This window comes from Sinocyclocheilus anshuiensis, unplaced genomic scaffold (assembly GCF_001515605.1).
Source record: "Sinocyclocheilus anshuiensis isolate Anshui unplaced genomic scaffold, SAMN03320099.WGS_v1.1 scaffold166, whole genome shotgun sequence".
NCBI classification, from domain to species: Eukaryota; Metazoa; Chordata; class Actinopteri; order Cypriniformes; family Cyprinidae; genus Sinocyclocheilus; species Sinocyclocheilus anshuiensis.
Window position 1 is genome coordinate 1,941,446 of NW_015546050.1, and position 20,454 is coordinate 1,961,899.

A 20,454-nucleotide genomic window follows, 5' to 3' on the forward strand; every position below is an offset into this window, starting at 1 on the left:
ACTTTGAATAAATTTTTTCAAGAGCAAAATGTATAAATGTCTGCATAACATAAATGAATATAATAGGAAAATGTATGAATGTGTGCGTTAAAATTGTCAGGATTTGACTGTCTTTGTGTTTTGCTGCCCATGTGCTCCCTGTGACCCAGTTTCTCCCTCATGTGCCCTTATTTGGCCGTTCCTATTCCTGTCCTCATTGTCTCTTAATTAGTCATTCTGTTCACCTGTGTTCCTCCCAACTGCCTCGTTCCAGAACACAGCCAGACCCAGATCCCAGCCCACCATCAACCCGCTGCGTGGAGCTTAAGCCCGAGTCCACCGCTGAAGGAGAGCCAGAGCCTGCGGCGACCGACGAGCCATCGCCAGAGAGAGCAACAGTGCTTAGGATTGCCCCGGAGCCCGAGCCTGTGATGTCAGACCAGGTGCGAGAGCTGGCTACAGAGCTCGCCACGGGGGAGAGCATCATGGACAGTGAGAGCGTGGAGAGGAGCTCCGCCGCCTGCACCATGGCTGAGGGAGAGCTGTCTATGGATCTGGGTAAAGGAAGAGTGGAAAGAGACTTAATTTATTTTTTTACCGACCTGCCCCCTTTCCTCCCTCCTCCATCGGTGACCTCTGTCCCTCCCGTTCTTGTTTCCACATCCAGCCCAGAGAGAGCTCCTGTTCCCAAGTTAAGCATGGAGAGCCCGGAGGCTCACAAATGCCCGACCACCCACCCACTCCTGTCTCCTCCACCGCTGTCATCTGGCAGCCCCTCTGCTCGCCCTCAGCCCACCATCAGTACAGTGCGAGCTCCGCGGGTCTGCCATCCTCCATCGTCCTCAGTGGCTCCACCATGGCTCCTAGCTCCCTCCTCTTCGAATGGCCCATCAGTCCACTGGCTCCACCGGGCTCCCTCGTCGTTCCGGCTCCGCTTGGTCTGTCGTCGATCATTTGTCGCCTCGGGACTCCACTCCTCTGACTGTGCCTCGTCCCTCCGGCTCTGTCAGGCTCCTCCATCTCATCGGCTCCTCCTCAGTCCTCTGTCGCTCCAGCTCCACCGCGGCCTTCTGGATCCCCGCCTCCGCTTTGGTCGCCGGAGCCATCTGCTCCGCCTTGGCCCTCCGGATCCTCCCCGTTGCCCTGGCTCATTGGCTCTCCGTCCCCGCCTCTGGCTCCTCCACTACCTGCTCCGCCGCAGTCGGTTGGCCCCCTGGAGTCGTCAGCCCTTCCTCCTCCATTGCTCCTCCCTCCGTCGGCTCCACCGTGGGTCGCCATTATGGCTGTGGCCTGGGTCCCACCTGGCGCCGCATGCTCCAAGTCCCTCCTGTCATCTCCCTGGCTCCTTCCTCCGTCTGATCCACCCTGGCTCCTCCTGTTTCCTCCTTGGCTCTTCCCTCCGTCGTCACCTCCCTGGACTCTGTCTGCCGGTCCCCTCTCGGGTGTCCGTCCTCCTCCTGAGCCTCCTCCCAGTTCCCACCCATCCCTCCCTCTGCTGGTTCTACGGCGCGACGCGCCTTCTGTCTTTGTGTTTTGATCCCCATGTGCTCCCCGTGACCCAGTTTCTCCCTCATGTGCCCTTATTTGGTTGTTCCTGTTCCTGTCCTTGATGTCTCTTAATTAGTCATTCTGGTCACCTGTGTTCCTCCCAATTGCCTCATTTAGTCATGTATTTAAGTTCCTTTCTGTACGTTCCTCCTTTGTCGGGTCTAACAGTTGTGTACGTGTGTCTTCCTTTCCTTCCAAGTGTGGATTTACCCTGTGTGTTGGATTCAATAAATGACAGTTTCGTTTATCCACGGCTCCTTCGTTCCTTCTGGCAGCGTATCGTGACAAAAATAGCCTATGTAACTGAAAGCAAATATTTATGAATGTGTGTGTTGTATGGCCCTTTGTACTCCTCAGCACTTTTTCACATCAAAAACTGCTGTAATAAATTTGAACACTGTCATGGATTTTGCACACTTTATGATCTAATAAGTGTGTACGTGCAATTTATAAATAAGGCCCCTGAATTCAGTAATTAAGAGGTGTGCCCCAATCCTTTTGTCCATATGTATGTATATATATGTATAAATAAGGAGTACAAAACACATAAACTACACCCATTTTCTTGTTGTATTATATGTTATACCACATTAATCTCTTAAAAGGTGTAACCATGAATAGATACTGTAAGATTACCTATTAGGATGTATTATACATTTCTGAAAAATATAATTCATTAGAATGTGTATTATAATACATTGTATACACAGGCATAAAGTAAACATGTTAGGCTACCTAAGCACATCCTAATGAAATATGTACAGTGTTTTGTTGTAATAAAATAATAATCTGCAATCTTCAATTTGTGAAAAATATAAAATTATGAGTGGTGTAAACATGAAAAGTTAATTTTCAACACTGCTAAATTCTGTGTGATAAAAGTTTAACCACGAGGGGTAAGACAACTACTTTGCTGAAATGTCTCATCAGTGTCTGTGGTAAAGTTCCTAATGATGATTTAGTGTGGTCCTGACACTGGGGTTCAGGAAACACATCATTAGACTTAAAAACATCTGGATTGAGGTGTTGAGTGTCAGTAGGAGTGGAGACGAGAGAGCCTGATGCACTATGATGAATATCAGATGGGCTGAAGAAGACAAGAGCATGTCCTCTTATCAGAGGCTTTCCTCATGTTGGCTATCCATCTTCCACAACTTATAATTAAATGAGAGAACTGACATCAGAGATGCTGAATGTTGCTCATTGAGACTTTATTTATAGTTTATGCCCTGAAACAAAATCATTGCAAAAAATATTGAATGATATTGTGTAACATGAAAGAGCACATCGAGAGTATTATTACACTTATTACATCATTCTCATCAACTACAAGCTTTTATTTTTTTATTTTTGCAGTGAGGTCTGAAACTTACTATACATATATTTATCTTCAGTACAATGGCCTCTTATATGTCACATGATTAAGGAAAATTAAACTCTTCATATTTTGACACCTTCCAAGTAAACATTCTTATGGCAATAATACCAAATGACAACAATTTTGATTTTTTTTTTAAATAATAATAATAATAATCCAATATATCTTGTCAATAACATGTGGATAAAAGCAAGTTATGCCCTACAATTTCTTTTTTCATCCAATATAAATAATACATCAGTCAGAGCAGAAACAATCCATTCTTGCAAACCTCAATTGTGACTTGATAGAAAGCAAAAGGTTATTAATGAAATATATTTAGAATATTAAATACATTTATAAGAATATTTAAAATTCACAGTGAAAGATGTAACTACAATGTGCAAAGGATCATAAGTATCACTGCCACTTCACATTGCTCAAATAATAATAGATGACAACATCAGAGACTTTGACTGATGGGCCTCAAAAGTCGTTTTACTAGCAGCGTTGTGAATTCTCCTAAAAGAAAAGCCATTAAAACATTATTGAAACATCTACATAATTTGGTATGCATTACACTAATGACAACTTACCACAGTCTGTGCAAAACAAGGCTGACCACGAATAATACCACCACCATTAAAGCAGAGATATATATCAGTAGGTAAAACAGTTGATCTGGTAAACAAAGATGATACGTTTAATTACATCAGCAATAATGTAATGAAAAAGGAAAAGTGCATTTTAAGTAAGTCAACTCACCACTCAACCATTGCTGCTTAACGCTTGATTCACTGGTTGGTCGCTGCCCATTGCTTGAATCATCAAATTGTCCATGTCGGACATTTTCACCACTTAACCACTGCTGCCCAGTGCTTGTTTCACTGGTTGGCTGTTGCCCAGTGTTTAATTCAGAGGATTCTCCTCCATGTCGGAAATGTTCTTTGGTCCCTGAGAGCGCTATGATTTGAATGGTTACATCAGAATACATCAATCAGAATGAGACTACCCAAATGCACAGTAGTTAAACTGGCCAACAACCTTTTAATTTGTGAAAGTACTTACTGAAGAGGGACTTGTCTTGGAAAATGTGTTTCAGCTCATTGCACTTATATTGATCATGATGATGTAATCCATCACAAGTGCATGGATTATGAAGTATTGAACCCATTGTTTCCACAAATGCCACCCTGCATTGGAGGTCGTGCCCAAGAAAGAAGTCGGGGTCCAGACGACTTAGCCATTCACTGGTCGTATCATACGCAGATTCCTTTTCCCCAAAACATTTGGACAGGTACCTGCTAAATGTCTGCCTGTGAATAGTAAAGAGTTGTTTTTTTTATCAGCAGCAGTCTGTATAAATCTTTGGTGCCAGTGTTCCCACAATGCCACTTAACTAGTTACCTAAAACTTCTCCAGTCAACCGGAAAGAGTAAGACCCTATGGTCAACCAGCTTCATCATCTGGGGAACAGCACATCTATACCAACACACACTCAACCTCTGAGTATTTCACAATTTAGCTAATTTGTGGTGGATTTGTGTGAATTTGTACCTTCTCATTCACTCATTGACTAGTTCGTACAACTGACCAGTTGACTACTTTCAGCGCTCACCACAATAGATGCTGTTCCAAAGCAGCAGTAAAAGCCAAAGTTGATAGTGCCAAAGGAAACTTCCTAAGAGGAAGAATGTGATTTTCCCCCCCAAACCAGTTAAGCACAAATGCAGCCTCGCAAAAAAATGACCTGGGCTATAACTGGTTGATAGAAATGATGTTCTACAAACATATCCTACTGCAAATAGTTTTGTCAATGCTATGCCATCAATGTTCAGGGCTAACCTGCACAATACATCTTCAGAGCAGCTGTCCAGAGCCTCCAGGCAGGTCCAGGGTGTCTGCGACTGGTCACTCACACAGGATCCAGAGTGTAGAGAGGCCTTCATCTGCTGGCATTCCTGGTCTTCCCTGTCACAGTCGCAGAACACCAGTTTCTCAGCCACATTGTGAGGAAGAGCCGAGTAGAACTGCCTCAGTCCCTCTCTGCACTGGCTGGGGTTGCATTGGTAAGCATTGCACTCCTGGACAAATGGCACCATCCGGCTGTTACAGGCTTTCTCCCCAAGACAAGCCACTATCTCTTCAAGACAGGATCGGTTGGTGTGATGTACTGGATTGAGGGTATGAGAGTGTACAATGAGGGAATCACAGCATGCATAAAATTATGAGTTTACAAAAGGCTTTGGTGCTCAAACAGACTAAGAACTTACCATGTCCAGTGGCGGCTTGTGGATGTTAAAATAGAGGAGGCACACTCAATTGTAGCTTTTTATTATTATTTATTTATTTATGCTTAACTGCTTAGTAAAAGCCTTCTTTTGGTCATGTTTATGTACGAAAATTACATTATAGCCTACTTATACAACAAGACAATAAATTAAAAATTTCACTCACCTATTACTTGAAGAAAAATCCATTAGCCACTCGGTATTGCTAAATAATTCAGTTGTAAAACAGCGCGTTTCGGTCGGTTGACCTTCCTTCATTTTTTTGATTTTAGCTGCTGCTCGAAATGGAGCTTTGTAAATTTGTTGGCGATCAAATCTTACAACGTAATTGACGTCTCCACGGTGATTGGTTGATAAACCAATTCTCTATCCACATTCACGGGGAATAACAGCGGTAAAACACAGGGGATTCAGACTTCAGTAATATGTTATGGTTGGCAACGATGAAGTTACAATAAAGAAATACACATTCTGAAGACATTAAGTTAATAACTTGAGATTTTATTAACATTAAATTGTAAGCTACTTCTTCCATTTTTTTCCACGTCAAATTTTGTGTAGGATGTGCCTCCCTTGCCTTCCCTGACAAGCCACCACTGACCATGTCCTTTGTGATCTCTGGCTTGCCATTCTGCCTCAGGTTGCTGTTTTTTTTTTTAGCTGGGAAACAATATGGGAATAGTTTACTGAGAATTCTGTTGGCATTTACTCTGCCTCATGTCATTGCAAACCTGTATGTAAGTTCTTATTCACTGATAATTTTTCAGTAAAACTTTATTTTAGGGTCTCTTAACTAGTTGCTTATTAGCATGCATATTACTAGAATATCAGCCATTTATTAGTACTTATAAAGCACATATTAATGCCTTATTCTACATGACCTTATTCTACATCCCTAATCCTACCTAATACCTAAACTTAACAACTACCTTACTAACTATTAATAAGCAGCAAATTAGGAATTGATTGATAGAAAAGTTGTAGTTAATAGTGAATAAGTGTTCTCTATTCTAAAGTGTTACCAATCGTTCCTTTTGCCAAAGCACAGAATTATTTCAAATTAAAAATGACAGTGACATATGCATCACACCTTTTATAACATTACAGGAACTTTTATAATACTTTTATGATTTGCATGAAAAACAACTTAATGAAGATTATTCAAAATCTCCACTTCTGTATTCCACATAAAATAATAATAATAATAATAATAATTACTATCCCTTTTAGCATGTTACTGTGCATGCAATTTTTGCATGGCAAAAATTGGCTGTGGTAATTGGCAGCATGCTAGAGATGTAGAACCTAGCTTTTTTCATATTTGCATTATTGATATTGCAATACTTAATGTGTGGGGTATACCCTGATGATGCTGGCACTGAGAGTACAGCTGCTGTAGAGTGCTGCATGGATCCGACCCAGAACACACACACTGTCCCAATGCAGGTGAGCGGCTTAACATCATCTGAAGAGTGGCATTACAGACCTTTGCGTCAGTCATGTGGCAGTCTCCATCTTTCCACAGGAATGAGAAGAGACAGCAGCAAAGCAACCTTTACTACACTGTAAAAAATGACCGTGAATTTAACGGTAAAAGACTGTAAAAATGCTACAGTAAAAACATGTTAAATGGTTAACGGTAAATTCCCCTACTATATACGGTGAAAAACTGTATTGGACATTACATGTATTGGACATTAATTTTACGGTAGTATACCATTTTTGAAAGTGAAAAAGACAGTATAATTTACAGTGAATAACCGTAAATTGACATTCTCAGAATTCCCTGCGTTACATTTCAAATTTGATGTTTTTTTGTTGAAATAACTATGTTTCTTCTTAGTTTTTTCTTATCAGTTTTGTAGGCAATTTCAACGTCGCTGCTTTGACATGAGCTTACCATCAGCTTTTAATGAGTGAACTCTATACATCTGTGTCTCAATGTGTGCATGAAATTTTAATAGCTGAAGTTAATGGCTATTGTATGTGATTGTTTATAAAGCATTTAATCTTTTAATTGGTCCTTAAATTGAAGCATAAAATGTCTATAATTATCTATAAATTTTAAAGTTTTCATCATTTTCCAAAACGGTTATTATGGTCTCATGTTAAAATGTATCAACATGACAGTCAATAGCATAATGTCAATATGGACTGATGATCTCATATATTGTTTGCTTATATCCTTTGCTTCCCTGAGGCCAGTGTGTTTTCTCTCTCTTCCCTCTCTCTCTCTCTCTCTCTCTCTCTCTTTCTTTCTTGCATTCAGGCACTACCAACAAACTTCAATGTCCCCTCAAGCTAGACCTTTCTTCTTCCCTGGATGGACATACAGTCTCACTTTGAGTCATGCTGTTTGCTCAAGGCTATTGCGCTTAAATCCAATTACTGCCAACACAGTGATGAGACATTTCACAAGGTAGAAGAGACAGGTATTGCTGACAGCATTTTCTTTGTTGAATATCTTTGTCAAAATGAAGATAACCCAGCTCAGTTGAAATGGCAGCATGGTGGATTTAAAGTGGGAAAAATCATATATAGTGGGGCTGTTTTATGTATTTTTGTCTGCGTATATAGAAATAATTTGCTATAAATTATGCATTATTCTTATATTACACTCCACGTGGCACCCGAAACCTTGAAATCAGTGTGCCGACCGCCCCCACTCACACTCTTTTGTGACAAATTGAAAAGTTGCCCTCACCTTGAAAGGTTTTAATTTTTAATGCCTTGACAGAATCAGGTCGTATGGATCAAGAGGGCAAACATTCAATTTGTACATTTTTTTTGTGAGAGCAGTTTACCCAGTGCGACCAGCCAACCCCTGGTCCTATCCCATTAAACAAAAAACAACTGGTTGCACTCATAGAAGTTTAAATAAGAATTCTGTACCTTTAAAATGACAGATATTTCTGAGAACAGCCTGTTCGCTTCTGCAGACGTGTGGAGAAACACAAGCATCCATGTGCAAAATGCAGTCTGTAGTTCTCGATGTGTCAATGCAAACTAGCTGGTACAGCAAATGAGACACTGGAATGGAAAATAACATTCATAATTGGCTCGTCCTGAGATCAGCTTAATGCAGTGAGAAATGGCAATCTACCTGTTCAGCGTAGACGCACACAATATTTACTACATAGTCTCACGCTTTTCAAAGCCATTAGGCTCCAAAAGTTTTGTAAAAATGTTTTCTTTGAAAATATTCTTTCCTATTTTTTTTCCATTAGCATAACAAACTGAGTGAAAACCTGACAAGAATATATGCAATGTTTCCCATTTTTGCTTTAATCAAAGCAACACTTGAGCAGGTAGGACAAAACCTCATGATGCATATTATCCATTATGATTATGAGAATGTTTTAAAGAGCATCTTTAGCTTTGATGGAAGAAAGAGAATATGTCATTTGTACAAAGGAATTGAAGTCAGTGTCACAACTTTTAAATAATAGCCCCCCCCCCCTTATTTATATTACACTTTATTTTTTTATTTTCAAAAGTAAATTGTATTGCACTTGTTATCGCACTTACACTTAAGTAAGAACAGATCAATTTGATTCCACTTTTATGTTAGACCCTGTTTCACTCCAAGAGCAATATAGAAACGCCTGACAAATGTTCAGGCACACACACACACACACACACACACACACACACGAGAAATCAATTTCAATAACTCCATCTGGAATAACTTCCCAGATCAATGAAGCACCGAACTGCTAAAAGCTCACTAATCCTTAAAATAGATCCTCTACTCACCCATGAGAAATGCTGCTTTCATGGCCTTCATGTTGGTGGAGTATCGGAGTTAAGCACCTGTGCGAGTGAACAGCTCCGTTTCACCGCTCTATTCACCCCAGCGTGACGTCACGGTGCTAATGAATAATCCCTCTCAGGTGCGTCGCTCTCTGTGTTGAATGTCACTCACCTGCACGGCTCACTGTCACACCATGTAATCGGGGCCAGTTCTTGAGTCAGTTCATATCCTAGCCATCTGTAACTGTGTGTTAAAGAAATGTTGAAATGTTTTATAATATATAAAAATAAATCTTTAACTATTACTGTATAGTTAAAACTAAACATTTATCACTAACCTTAGTGTCAGCCTCAGACAAGCATATTAGGTCAAAAGTCCTGACACCTAACTTTATGTGTAATCAAACTGTGCCTTACAACTGAGTTACAAAGTAGAATTATATCACTGAATTATTTATAATAACGGCACGAGAAAATGCATGAAAACCCTGAAAAGACCAGCTCAGAACATCATATATTTCCATGCTGGTTCAGAATACTTTATGCATGTTAGTGCTAGTTTAGTGCTGGCAAAACAATTAGCAAAAAAGCAATTACTTGTGTTGATTTTGTTTATTTATATTTGGATTGCACCTACATAGACAAAAGTAATTCACTTTTTTTTTTCTGTGTAAACATGGTTTAAAAGTCAGCATGTATGAAAATCATTTACATTTTTGCTAACTAAAGCAATTGACATGAATGACGAGTGGCTTCGTAGTGTATTTTTTTAAAGGGGTGGTTGACTGGGGTTTTTTCTAGGCTTGATTGTGTTTATGGGGTGCAGTCTAACGTGTTCATGCTTCGTTTTTTTTAAAAAGCACATTATTTTTCACATAATTTACCTTTATTCCACACCGATCTGTCCCTTCTCTAACAAATGCCTCGAATATTTCCTGTTTTTATGAAGCCCCTCCCTCAGAAATACTCGATGGGCTGTGATTGGTCAGCTGGCTCAGTGTGTTGTGATTCGCTAAACCGCCTCTAGTGTGGTTCTGAACATCCTGCCCCTCAAGCTCAGAATGTTTTTGTAAACAATGACGTCCTCTATATTGCTTATCAGTTTGAGCCCGATTGAGACGCAGAGAATATTAATGAAGAGGATCGCGCAGAACCTGTGCAAGCACTGCTCTTAATGGCATGTTTGTTGGTTGTTGTCCCATACTTTTAGATATGCTGTTGTTTGTAAATGCTACTGCTTCTGTTAGCTTTTAATATATGGTTTTATTCTGATTAAAGCTTTAATACAGCACAGCAATCGTACGCACGTCCATGTATAACGCTTCTCATAGCTATGTGAAGTGTATAAATGGAACAGTTTGTTGGAGCTGATCTGACGATCTGAATGAGAGAGAGAGAGAGAGAGAGAGAGAGAGATGCAGAGCATGTGCAGAGCAGAGTGATGCGAGGAACAGGATTGAGAACCTGCTGCTTTTGAACATTGATTTTGAAACTTGTGAATCCATTAGAATCGTTAGAAGACAGAATCCCCTTCATTGCATGTTCCCGGAGGCGGGGTTTATCTGGGTTCGTGACGTAACGGACCTGGGAAGAAGCTCGTTGTAGTCCCTACCAGTCGTTTTTGTAGGCATTAAACTGCCAGAATTTTAAAAGATGATATCTCCGTTTGCATTGAACTTTCAGCGCTGCAACTTTGCAGATATTGTTTACGCTCCAACAGCAACATTACACACTAACTAACGTTAAAAAAGTGAAATCGCAATCAACCACCCCTTTAAAGGAAAATTGGAATCCATATATACAAACATAATTTCAAACACATTCAGTGTATTTATGTATAAATGTCATACGTAGCAGCAAGTACACATTTTTAATAAATAAACAAGACCTCAAAGCAAGCAGCTGAGAGATAACAACATCATAAGTAGTTCTATGCCCTGCTGTTCACCTGTTTGTGCTTGTACCACACTTGAACAAAGATGCTTTATTGTGCCATTGTTCTGTTTTATGACTCTGTAGTCATTTGACTAATAATAGTCATGACAGCCAGTGCTCCCAACAAGCAAAAACTCAGGGCAAATAATTACTGCTGGACCGTGCAAAACGTCAAATCAACTCCTTTAGAAATAAATGCAAACACCACACAACACAGATGCCTAACACTGGCAATAAAACAGACTTTTATCTGTAAGCATAACTATCGAAATGTACACTAAGTAAATGACCTGATGTTTTTTTGAGTACCTGACTGAGAAATTAGAGCGAACTGTTCCTGAAAAGATGACATAAAGTATTCTTATAGAGAAACATTACAAATTATACATTGTTTAATCATGAAAAAAAAAATATATACAGTATATATATATATATATATATATATATATATATATATATATTTCCTGCCAGTCCTGCCAGAAAAAAATATATACAGTATATATATATATATATATATATATATATATATAATATCAATTTTTTTACTTGAAGCAGTTTATGCATGCATTGTGTAAAGTGTGATCTGTTCTCTGAAGTGTGTTATTTCTGCACTGCTAGGGGATGAATTCCAAAAATACTGTTTGATTTCAAACAGGCTTCCTGAATACATCTGCCACTGGCCATTCAAACAAATAGTACCATCCAAAATTCACATGACTGATGAGCCAGTATCACTGTGTTCAGCTGGTTATAGGATGCTCAAACATACAGAGCAGCGGTGCTGCAGTCTTTAGACTTTTCAGATAACTCGCAAATGACTTATAGTTGTCTCTACATAAGATTTGATAGGAGAAAGTATTTTAACACTGGAAAAATTACACACGTCACATTTAAAAATGGTTTCTTTTTTTGTGCTTCTCTTCTATCGTCATTGGCTTTCAATCTTGAGTTGAAAACAAGCCTATGGCAAGACATCTGGTAGGGGGGGCACCTGGGGTGGCCAGCCAAATTTCAGGGGGGGCCAGTGTGCCACCCCTGGCCACCACGCTGACACGACCCTGAGTCTCACATCAAAGATGTGATTCAGAGACATGCCATTATTTTCATGCACATCATCTCTGGGGATTGTGGGGTACATCACCTGTTGCGGTGAGCAGAAAATAACCCTTGGTTCAGAGGGTAAAAATTTCAATTCCACTGAAGGTTCATGTGCTCTTACGCGAGACACAATGTCATTTTCAAAAAGTGAGGGTAATTCTCTGGGGCTAATAGGTCTATTCAATCCTTCCATCCGTTAGTCTCGCAGGTCAAAACATACAGCGCGTCTGTGTTCTTCTATTCGGCGGTGGTGACTGGTGAAGTGGCACCCAGTAGGATTAACCCAGCAAACCCTTCTCATGATGGAGCTACACAGCCTGGTCAGATATCCTGGAGATGTTGTCAAAATTGTTTACTTGGGTAGACAGAGATTTGCGGCTATCTGTGCTGGTTCTCGCTCTGACTCTCTCTTTGTGTGTCTCATCTCTACCGGAGCAATGACAGATGAACGCTGCTTTGAACTCCTCTCGAAATTTACCTGCAAGGAAAAATATTCAGGATTTGATTTAGAGCGTCAAATTAACCTTAAGCATTTTAATAATTCATTGAAATCCACATTTTTCACAGATAGGTGAGCACATGCTGTGGATTACACCTTCTCATCCATCATTCCCAAATGAACATCAGTAAGAACACATACACTTGCTTCAGTGTAAACGACTGTTAATAATTTAACATTCTTTTATTTACATTCACAACTGTGATCATTGACAGATTTACATGGCCTGTGGGCATGCTTATGTAAGCCAGAACAAATAACGGACCGATAACGGGCAGCCTTTATACTTCAACACAAACATCATCTTTCAGAAAGAGCAACCTGGAAATGCCTCTAGTCATGTGAATACATCACCCATTTTAAAATGACAGTTTTTTATAAACTCTCAGAAGAAAAATGACAAAAACTGTACCTCTAATAGCATGTCACTGGTGCAGTACGACAAAAAATTCTGATAATAATAATTAAAATAAAAAAAAAAAATAAAAAATCAACAAATCTTTCAAAGCTCTCCCGTGTGACTGGTGGGATTAAATGTATTAATTCATCTTCAGTGGGTACACTAAATCATCCATGCTGCTCTAAATGATGTCTAAAGCGCCCTTGACCAGGTAATGATGTAATCAGTATCATCAAACCTGTACCATTGTGCACAAAGAGAATATTGCAATGCTAATGAAGAGATAATTAGCTTGCTCGTTTGGAATGAAAAGGTGCAGGATGTTTCTGGAGGGCAAATGGCATTTCAAAGCTTTGAAGTTTTCTGTGTGTTTGCAGGCAGTGTAGGGAATGAAAGGTGCGATGCCTTAGTGTGACCAGCAGATGGAGAAAATGACATGTAGCACAGTTGTGCTTAACTCTGGTCATCTATATGTCTGTTTTATCTTACACGGCCAGATCAATTCACACAGCTCGCCGCTAACATGATGATGATTTCAGTCTGGTGTGTAAAAATGAAAGACACTTAAAATATTCATTGCTGTGGGTCTCCAAAACCAGAAACCTCTGATGTAGCGGAAAGGTGTCAAATACTCACCACTGAGGAAATTGTAGATAATTGGATTGGCGGCACTGTTGGCGTATATAAGCCAGTGTGAGAAGGTGAACCAGGCATAGACAGTCTCTCTGTTGTCTGTGTTCTTAAAAGCACCAAATACTCTGCAGACAAGTGGACAAAAACATAAAAATGCAACCATCAAAAACATTTTGAATAAATAGAGCATTTATTATAGAGCTGGGGCTTTCAAATACACTTGGACCCCCATCTGAAAAACATTAAAGGGGTCATAGGATGCTTTTTTAAAGATCATTATTTTGTGTATTTGGTGTAACAGAATATGTTGACATGCTTTAATGTTCAAAAAACACATTATTTTTCAAATACTGTACATTATTGTAGGTCCTCTATGCCCCGCCTCTCTCAAACGCTTCGTTTTCTACAAAGTCCCTACTTCCGACAAGCGCAGTCGGCTCTGATTGGCCAGCTGACCCAGTGCATTGTGATTGGCCGAACACCGCAAGCACTCGTCGGAAATGTAACGCCCCTTACCATAATCGCGAGCTTCATCTTTCAAAATAAATGTAAAGACAGTAAATAATGTCATTAGTTTTACCATCAGTTCAAGCCCGAAAGGGGAACAGACACAGTAATGATGCAGTACACAAGTCGCGGTTAAGACAGCTGACTCCTCTGTGATGTTACGCTGTCCCTCTCTCACGCCTTCTTTCTTTGCGTGCACATTTGGGCGCATTATGCAAATATTCCCACATAGTGACCTAGATATGTGGGGGCGTGTTAGAACGAGCCGTTTTAGGGGGGCGTGGCAGAGTCTTAACTTTGATAAAGAATATCTCTTTGGTTTTGAGACTTTAGTCTTTGCAACTTCAGCGATCTTATCTATGCACAATCAGCTTGTAACACTCCAAAGAGAAAGGAAAACTTGAAATCGCATCATATGACCCCTTTAAAAGGAGCAGATTTTTATAGGCATTTAAACTAAGTGAGGGGAAAATACTTGTCCATGCTAATATGTTGAATATTTTCAAAAACATTACTAGATCAGAATTCATTATAGATATAGATGCTTGGTTTGAACAGAATTCAGAGCACAAAGGGCCACATAATTAACAAATATTATCTGAGCTGTCTGTTCGTATACTTTCTAATGTATACCTAAGCGCAGAGTAGTGAATCTCACAAAACCATGCCTAGGACACATTTCACCCCAAATTCAAATGAAAAAATCTTGTGTAAAGAAAGTGAAGATAATTTTAGCACCATTTGATTTATTTTTTTTGCCCACAGTAGTGCGATGGGTGACTGTGAGGCGGCATAGTCGCAGAATAAAACCCTCTTCCGTTCCGATCAAAACATTAAACAGGTTCTCCCCACTCAGTGACGCACCCGCTGAGAAACCTGATCAAAGTGCTCTAGTTATTGGTGATTCTATTGTACGGAATGTGAAAATAGAGACACCATCCACCATAGTGCAATGTTTACCAGGAGCCAGAGTGCCTGACATCTTGGCAAATTTAAAAGTGCTGGCTAATGTTAAACTTAAATTCAGTAAGATTGTTATTGACGTAGGCACTAATGATGTTCGACTTCGCCAGTCGGAGATCACTAAAAATAACATTAAAGAGTTGTGTGAACTTGCAAGTACGATGTCAGACACTGTAATATGCTCTGGTCCCCTCCCTGCTTACCGTGGTGACGAGATACATAGCAGACTGTTGTTACTCAGTGGCTGGATGTCTAAGTGTTGCCCGCAGAATAACAAAGGTTTCATAGACAATTGGACGAGTTTTTGGGGCAGACCTGACCTGTTGAAAAGAGATGGTCTTCATCCCTCCTGGGGTGGTGTTGCTCTTCTCTCTAGAAATATGGCACATAGTCTTACTTGACTAACTGGGGCCCAGGTCAGGAAGCAGACAGACTGGCTAAACTGACTGTCTGCTTGCCGCCTCACGTCACAGAAGTCAGTTAATTTCTCAGCACATAGAGACCCTTTCACCTAGATATCATATTATAGAGACTGTGTCTGTTCCACCAACTAGCAAATACAAAAAACGCCCATACAAATTGAAGGGTAACAATTTAATTGATGTTTAACAATTATATTAAAAAAACAGATATAATACAGATAAACAAATGATAAAGCTTGGCTTAATGGATATTTGACCCATTTCTACAAAAGCGCTTTTTGTAAATGATATAATCGCAGATGAAGAAATGGTGCTTTATATAACATTAATAAGTGTTAATGCTAAATTCCTTGTGACATTTGTACTGGCTACTGTATACAGGCCACCAGGGCACCATACAGACTTTATCAAAAAATTTGCTGATTTTCTATCTGAGTTAGTGCTGGCTGCAGATAAAGTCTTAATTGTTGGTGATTTTAATATCCATGTTGATAATGCATTGGGATCAGCATTTATAGACATTCTGAACTCCATTGGGGTTAGACAACATGTGTCAGGACCTACTCATTGTCATAATCATACTTTAGATTTAATACTATCACATGGAATTGATGTTGATGGCATTGAAATTCTGCAGCCGAGTGATGATATATCGGATCATTATCTAGTCTCTTCTATACTCCATATAGCTAAAGCCGCAAATTCAACTCCTTGTTACAAATATGGTAGAACCATCACTTCTACAACAAAAGACTGCTTTGCAAATAATCTTTCCGATTTGTCTCAATTCCTCAGCATATCCAATAGTGCAGAAAAACTTGATGGTGTTGGTGACGAGATACATAGCAGACTGTTGTTACTCAGTGGCTGGATGTCTAAGTGTTGCCCGCAGAATAACAAAGGTTTCATAGACAATTGGACGAGTTTTTGGGGCAGACCTGACCTGTTGAAAAGAGATGGTCTTCATCCCTCCTGGGGTGGTGTTGCTCTTCTCTCTAGAAATATGGCACATAGTCTTACTTGACTAACTGGGGCCCAGGTCAGGAAGCAGACAGACTGGCTAAACTGACTGTCTGCTTGCCGCCTCACGTCACAGAAGTCAGTTAATTTCTCAGCACATAGAGACCCTTTCACCTAGATATCATATTATAGAGACTGTGTCTGTTCCACCAACTAGCAAATACAAAAAACGCCCATACAAATTGAAGGGTAACAATTTAATTGATGTTTAACAATTATATTAAAAAAACAGATATAATACAGATAAACAAATGATAAAGCTTGGCTTAATGGATATTTGACCCATTTCTACAAAAGCGCTTTTTGTAAATGATATAATCGCAGATGAAGAAATGGTGCTTTATATAACATTAATAAGTGTTAATGCTAAATTCCTTGTGACATTTGTACTGGCTACTGTATACAGGCCACCAGGGCACCATACAGACTTTATCAAAAAATTTGCTGATTTTCTATCTGAGTTAGTGCTGGCTGCAGATAAAGTCTTAATTGTTGGTGATTTTAATATCCATGTTGATAATGCATTGGGATCAGCATTTATAGACATTCTGAACTCCATTGGGGTTAGACAACATGTGTCAGGACCTACTCATTGTCATAATCATACTTTAGATTTAATACTATCACATGGAATTGATGTTGATGGCATTGAAATTCTGCAGCCGAGTGATGATATATCGGATCATTATCTAGTCTCTTCTATACTCCATATAGCTAAAGCCGCAAATTCAACTCCTTGTTACAAATATGGTAGAACCATCACTTCTACAACAAAAGACTGCTTTGCAAATAATCTTTCCGATTTGTCTCAATTCCTCAGCATATCCAATAGTGCAGAAAAACTTGATGGTGTAACAGAAACTAATGACACTCTATTCTGCTACTTTAGACACTTATGCTTAAAGAAGATTAAGGAAAGCAGTCAGACACAGTGGTATAACGAGCACACTCAGGCCCTAAAGAGAGCAGCCTGGAAGATGGATCGCAGTTGGAAGAAAACAAAACTAGAGGTATTTCGTATTGCATGGAGGGAAAGTACTTCCACTTACAGAAAACCCTTAAAAACTTTTAGATCTGCTTACTTTTTGTATCTTTTAGAAGAAAATTTTTCAATACAGTGGCTAAATTATCAAATAATAAAGCATCAGCAGGCGCAGACATTTCCCAACAGCACAGCAGTAATGGCTTTATGAACTTCTTTACTTCCAAGATCGATACTATTAGAGATAAAATTATAACCATGCAGCCATCAGCCACAGTATCGCATCAGATAGCACACTATAGATCCCCTGAGGAACAATTCCACTCATTCTCTGCAATAGGACATGAAGAATTGAATAAATTGTTAAATCATCTAAACCAACAACATGTATGTTAGATCCTATACCATCTAAGCTACTAAAAGAGGTGCTTCCTGAAGTCATTGATCCTCTCCTGAATATCATTAATTCATCATTGTCATTAAGATATGCCCCAAAAACCTCCGGTAACACTTTAGAATAGGGAACATTTATTCACTATTAACTACGACTTTTCCCTCAATAAATTCCTAATTTGCTGCTTATTAATAGTTAGTAAGGTAGTTGTTAAGTTTAGGTATTGGTTAGGATTAGGGATTAAGAATAAGGTCATGTAGAATAAGGCATTAATATGTGCTTAATTAGTACTTATAAATGGCTAATATTCTAGTAATATGCATGCTAATAAGCAACTAGTTAAGAGACCCTAAAATAAACCTTCAAACTGGCTGTTATTAAGCCTCTCATTAAAAAACTACAACTTGCTCATGGAGAATTAGTTAATTACAGACCTATTACAAATCTCCCTTTTCTGTCAAAGATACTAGAAAAGGCAATATTCGCTCAGCTATGTTCCTTCTTAGAGAGAAATTGTATCTAATAAATAGACCATATCATAGTACTGAGACTTCTCTCATCATCCAATCATCATCCTTATCATCCGATCATGGTTGTATCTCTGAATGCATAGCTGATATAAAAACTGGATGACTAGTACTTTCCTACTGCTAAATTCTGTAAAAAAAAAAAAACAGAGGTCTAAATTATTGGACCAAAAACCTCTGCATGTAATAATCTAGAACACTGTCTAACACTTGATGGCTGTGCTGTCAATTCTTCGTCAACAGTTAGGAGCCTAGGTGTGCTATTTGATTAAACCACACCATGCTGGTTTTGTCTGGCCCCCTGACTGAGCCTGCTTTCTCCCATGGCTTTTTTTTTCTCCCTTTCTGTCACCAATGGAGTTTTGGTTCCTTGCCACTGTCGCCTTTGGCTTGCTTAGTTGGGGACACAATTTCTGGCAACATTGTTGACTTGACTGCACAGACACTGTTGGAAGAAAACTGAACTGAGCTGGGGTGCATTTCCCAAAAGCTTCGTTAGCCAATTATGGTCGCAAGTTCCGTCGTTACCAACGTAGTTCAACGATTCTGTGTTTTCCGAAACTATAGTTCAAACAAACATTCGCAAACAGTGTCGCAAACTTATGTGGTTGGAACTACAGCTCTCCACCTGTGGTTAGAAGCATAGTTCCCTTTCGATACTTCACTCGTACTGGGAAAAAGCCTTTTTTCTCCTGAACTGAAGCCTATTTCATTCACGCAGTGAAAACTGCACGGCCATTGGTTCGTGCAGGGCTTTAAAAACGAACCAATGGCACGGCAGCGGAGCTGCACGAGCCTATGGCGACGAAGCCCGCCAAAGCCCGCCAGAATGGGCGGGGCATCTGGCTATATAAGCGGGCGCTTGCCAGAGGATTCTCAGATTTCTTCTCCTTCAGCGACGACTCTACATCTCAAGCTGATCCGAAGACGCTTGCCATTGACACGCTTTCGCAGCTGGAATCGGGACCTCTCAGCTTGGCTGACCTGCTTCTCCGCTTCTCCAGTGACACAGCAGTTCCGGTCCGGTTCCCCTGCCGCCATCCGGCGACTTCAAAGAGCTTCTAAAAGAGCAGCGGCGTTGTTGCAAATGCCGCGCCGTTACTGCGGCTCGTGCGGGTCTCCCCTGCATGCCGATGACGGCCACAAGGAGTGCGTTTCTTGCTTGGGGAAACCCCATGCGGAAGCTGCGCTCAGGGGAGCTATTTGCTCTCATTGCGAGAGTTTTAGTCTTGCCTCTCTCTGACGGAGCTGAAGAAAAGGGGTACGATAAGCCGCCTCCCATAGATGAGTCAGTGGCCGCGCATCTCTGCCCGCCCACGGCCATCGGCTGGAGAGAAAAGGCCGCTCACCCATCTAAGCCGTGTAGGACTACTTCAGCTCTCGCTGGACGCGCCTACACCTCAGCTGGACAGGCGGCCGCGGCGCTTCATTCTATGGCGGTCCTTCAGGTCTTCCAGGCCAAAATCCTCGCATCCGCCGAGTCTGGCCTGGACCCCGCTACCCTCAGGGATCTGAGGAGCGCGACGGACCTGGCTCTACGCGCCACCAAGACCACCGCCCAGGCGATTGGGAGATCGATGGCCAGCCTTGTGGTGCTCGAGCGCCATTTATGGTTGACGCTGACGGAGATGAAGGACGCGGATAAGATCCCCTTCCTCGATGCTCCTGTCTCCCCCAAGAGCCTTTTCGGCCCAGCGGTCGAAGGGTTTGCTGAACGCTTCACGGAGGCACAGAAATCGTCCCAGGCTATGCGACATTTCCTGCCTAAAAGCTCCAGCTCTGCTGCTGCCTCTGCTCGCCCTAAGTCTGCGCCAACTCAGCAGCCTGCGAAGCCAGAATCTGCCGCACCCGCTGGTAAGCTCTCGACGCTACCCTCCTCCTAAGCGCCAGGGACCCCGACCCAAGATTGCATTGGACCCAGCACACCCAGCACCATCCTGATCCACGAGACAGGAAGAGGATGGGGTCAGATCTCGCCACGGCCGGACCGCCCCTCAAGCAGCCTCTCTTACACCTCTTGACACCCCGTTCAGCTCCGGGTACAGAGGGAAATGTGTTTTGTGCAAACAACGGGCCCGTTTATGCGCCCAAGCATTCAGCCGCTGTTATAGCGGGAAAAATAAAACACAAACATTTTCAAAAAGAG

The 20,454-nt window shown here is 40.8% G+C and overlaps 1 protein-coding gene across 1 annotated transcript; it reads right to left on the bottom strand.

Moving 5' to 3' along the window:
• Positions 1-3,324: 3,324 nt before the first annotated feature.
• On the bottom strand, positions 3,325-4,986 carry LOC107699133 (GDNF family receptor alpha-like). The gene is made up of 5 exons (XM_016500314.1): positions 4,730-4,986; positions 3,953-4,200; positions 3,650-3,847; positions 3,481-3,565; positions 3,325-3,406 (listed from the first exon to the last, which is right to left on the bottom strand). The coding sequence occupies exons 1-5, from the start codon at positions 4,984-4,986 to the stop codon at positions 3,325-3,327; spliced, it is 870 nt and encodes a 289-aa protein (XP_016355800.1).
• Between the last annotated feature and the right edge of the window lie 15,468 nt (positions 4,987-20,454).